Raw genomic sequence first — 4,418 nt, forward strand, 5'->3', positions numbered from 1 at the left:
AAGTTGCTGCAGCCCTGCTTCCTACAATGGGTTTTCAGCGCTGGATACATAGATTAAAAGCTGCTGTAATGTCAAGCTGGGGGAGTACCGGCACTGCATGAAAGGAGCAGGACAGAAAGCAACACTAAAAGCTCGCAAGTTTGCAAACAGCAAGTTTGAGAATTCTGTATTTGACAAACAGCTTGAGTTTCCCCAAGTGAATGTTAAATCGTTCAGCCAAAAAAAAAGAGATTAAGACACGTGCAGCACAACATCCTGTCTTCTTGTTCCCCTCTGCTCCTCGGACTGTGGGCTGCCGGGGCGGTGGGGCTGCCACTGCAGGTTAAGAGTTAGAGCAGCTCATTTGCACATCTCATCCATAGGAGCTGCATCCAGCCCTGAAATGGTGAACCAAAGGGGGCCGGTGCTGATCATCCGCCCGGAGTTATGGCCCCGTAGTTTCTTCCATTGTGAGACACAGGCTATGAGTTGCTGTCTCCTAAGTGATAGTGCTGTTTGTGTGACTCCAAAGCTTTTAAGTAGGATTTTGAAAGCGGCTATCTGCCTGTCGCGGATGGAAATATTCGACACGGTTATGATTTAACAGCAATTCAAAATTTATTGGTGATTTAAGGTAGATCAAGAGGTTGAATTTTAGCAACACTTAATCATTAACCGGTTTAGAGGTTTACAAAGTGATTTAACAACATAATTGAACAGCGACTTAATTACAGATTCAAAGATGGCAAGATTCACACTAACTTACTATAAGGTATTCCAAATCAATACATATATATATGGGCAGAAGCAGAGATCTCAAATTAATACATATACACATAAGCAAAGAATATAAGTGTGCGTATGCATAGACACACATACACAGAGGTCTCTGATTGCCGGAATCAGGAATTTCTTAATAGCGAGCAACTCTAACGAACTGACAGCTACTGCATTTAACTCCTATGTGTGCACGGACAAACGTAAGAACATCCACATCCATAAAGCTAATGTGTATATTACAAACATACAGGTGGAGAGGTGGATGGAAGAGAGACTAGCCTATAGTCAAAATCTCCCTTTCCCGAGTTTAGGGTAAATACTCACAATGCATCGGTGTTCCTCAACTGGCAATAGTTGAGGCTCAAGAGGCATTCTCTCGCCCTGGCCTTCTAGTCCTTGAGGTGTCAGTCTGAGCGGCATCCCAGCTCAGGGGAGGTACTGGCCACAGCCCACTGCGATCCAGAAGAGCTCAAAGGGTCTTTACCAGAATCGCTGCTTATAGGATCCGAGATAATTGACTTTCGTCAGGTACTTTTCCACTCCGGCCCAGCTTGCACAATGGAGTATTCCAGTACTTTCCATTGGTTATGCAAGCCCAGAACTTGCTAGGTGTTGAGGTCCTGGTATCCCCTCCCCTGTGGCCACGATCCATATGTTTTCAGGAGTGATCGATTATAGTTATTATCTTCAAACAGTAGGAGCCATGGGGATCAGGCACACTATTGTGTTCTGTTCCGTTGCTCTCCACCTTTTCGTTCTTTCATGTTAGACCATTATGTTACGTTCTGGTCCAGTGTATCATTATGTGCCCCAGGTTGGGAGGAAATCATGCCAAGTACCAAGTGCTCTGAAGAGGGAAGGGGAGGAGCGTGTTGCACCATCACACTGCCCTCAAATACATCATTCTCCATTTGAATGTGAAATAATAACCTTATAAAAGAATTTACACCATCCTGATGTACTTCCTTTGCAGTAAGAGTTTCAAAACTGTTTCATAGGTTCTCCTCTGAACAAACATGCCAGTGCTAAACCGGTGTTAGCAAGGATGCCATTCTTTAACCTAGAATTGAAGTCCTTCAGCGGGACCCTTCTCCTCTGAACAATGGTGCAGCCAAAAATTGTATTGCTGTATATGCAGCTGCTGAAGCTCTGTGGAGTTTCTCCTCAGACTGCCTCCTCACCTCTTAGTTATACACATGGGGTTTGAGCCTTTTCTAGACGTCTCCTTTTGGTGCATCACAGGTTACAAGCCTTCCTTATGCAGCATTCTGTTCAAATGTCCTTTCAAACTTCACTGTGGTTTAGTAATAAACCCCTCTGTGGAAGTTTTTTACTGTTTTTATTTATTTATTTTGGAAGCAGTCTTTTTCCTCTATATTAGTACCATTTGGAGTTTAACAGGGCTTGGGTCCTCCAGATATTGCTTATCCCTGCGTTGGAAGGCCAGTTGGGATGCCAATGCTCTGGTCTTTCCTGAGCAAGTGTGTCATACAGTACTTTTTTATAGGGATGCACATCACATGAGAAGCACAGCAGGATATGCCAGGGAGGGTGTTGTGTCCTTCTGAGATGCCTCTTAAAGCCTGCCACAAGGGTGGGGATGATCAGAGAATATAATTTCAAGGGTACTGCTACCTGAGCTAGCATTTAAGTCTGGCCTGTGGTAGAACACACCATGTGGTGACTCTCGAGACTGTCACAACAGTAAAACGCCATTATGATGTAGAATTACAACGGAGGTAACTTTAGAAGAAGACTATTTTCCATTCTGATTGAAACACTGTGATTTCAAACTGATACCTCATCTCATATCAAGATAACAAAGGTTTAAAAAAATCAGATAGGTTTTCCTATTGTGATCAACCAATCAACCAATTTAAATTTATCAAAATTTTCTGTTTGTTTATATAACATAGGGCAGTAGAAGACTATATCATTAGTATGACCAATGCCTTGAGATACAATCAATCTTGTGATAATTAAGTAAAATCTCCAGGTGAGAGTTTGGCCAGGCTCACAGCAATGCTCAGCATGCTCACCAAGACTTTAAGTCTAGTCGAGTCAAGCCTGAACCCAGTGTTACTGACAAGGGAGAACGGAAGGAGATAAAACCTTTCAGGGGAGATCCACGAAAAATGCTCACAAGTGACTCTGTGAACCATCCCTGAATACATACAGGTATCTCATATCGCAAGGGCAGTATTTATCTGCATTAAACCACAAACCATACATACAATAGACACATTGCTGCTTTCAATATTTTATTTAATTGCAACAACACAAAACGGAATACAGAAAATGGCAGAGGCCGTGGTAAAGCAAGAGCATTGTAAAACAAATTACAAAGTAAGTGATGCTGGTGATGTACTCGCATTTTGTTTATGTATCTAGCAACAGAAGCATAGGTTGTAGCGAGAGAGATCGAGGTCTCGGATTTCTTGCTGGGGCTGCATCTTCCCTCAGCGTCGCAGGATTTGCAGTCTAACAACCACAGCTGTTGCCGGGGAGAAGGGGGCGCAGAAAGGAAAGCTTGTCGTTGAAATTGATTGCGTTGTAATTTGGAAGGTGTTCGTGTTCTCGCGCGATGTAACAAAAGCCACTTCCATCGCTGTGTTCACACAACAGCCAGGCACCTCTCTGGACTTTGTGAGAAGATATGGTGTCATTGTCATACCCCCTCGCCAGGTTGGTTGCTTCTCTTACCACCTTGCTCTTCCCTTGGTACTGGGCATGTTCATAGAGAGTGATCTGGGGATTGTGCAGATCTTCAGTGATCACCTGCAGAGAAGTGATCTTATCATTCATCTGTTGACCAACAAAGTTATGTTCTCCCTCCTCAAACACCAGTAACTGGCCTGTATAGTTGAGGTGCTCATAAGCCACCCAAGGCTGGCCAATTACTTTCACTGAGGAGATACAATCATTCCAATCTACATTTTTCAGATTGGGAATGTCACTGGTGAATTCTTTGGAGTAACCCTGGAAGTTAGCATGCTCGTAAATGATGATTTTTCCCATCTCGGTAGGACTTCTTTAGTTCAGGTTTCTTGCTGCAGGAGCTGGATAACAGCCTGCAGAAAAGGAAAATGGAAAATAAGTAATGCTTGTAAGAAGCCTTTTCACATCAGACACAAAATGCTGGAGAGGGAGGAAAAAAGGAAAAGTAAAACATTTTTAGCAGAAGATAAATACAGCAGCAGCTGGAAAAGACTTAGGGCATGACATAGAAATTTGAATTTGGAAGAAAAAAGTAAAATGAGATATGTACACCAAAACTGTCCGGTTTTATTTAGTTGTGTATGTTGGTTTATGTATATGTGCGATGGACATCTGGGCATTTATTTTAACATCTTAGTGGTATATCCTAAGTAATAATGAAATAAAATACATAACTGATGATAAATCTTTCAGTTGATAATTGACACTGCATTTGAGAATTATCTCAGAAATTGGCTTTTGTTGTTTGGACTAGGTTTCATTATGCACACGATATTACAAGTAGAGAAGCAGTGAGACATTCAAATATTTTTTAAATAAAAGTGCATTTTGTACTGTAAATAGGAAAAAAAACCTATTCTGTTAAGTCTAGAACTGAACTTTTATGCTCACTGAAATACCTTATTTCTCTTTTTATATGAAACTATTGAAATCAAGAGACT

General features: G+C 41.8%; 1 protein-coding gene across 1 annotated transcript; it reads right to left on the reverse strand.

The window, feature by feature from the left end:
- Positions 1-3,240: 3,240 nt before the first annotated feature.
- On the reverse strand, positions 3,241-3,777 carry LOC309672863 (epidermal differentiation-specific protein-like; the record flags this gene model as incomplete). Its single annotated transcript, XM_082484477.1, has 1 exon — positions 3,241-3,777. One exon carries the CDS (start codon positions 3,775-3,777, stop codon positions 3,241-3,243), a length of 537 nt encoding a protein of 178 aa, XP_082340603.1.
- Positions 3,778-4,418: the final 641 nt, after the last annotated feature.

This window comes from Vanellus vanellus (assembly GCF_965231255.1).
Source record: "Vanellus vanellus genome assembly, chromosome: 1".
In the NCBI taxonomy this organism is placed as follows: Eukaryota; Metazoa; Chordata; class Aves; order Charadriiformes; family Charadriidae; genus Vanellus; species Vanellus vanellus.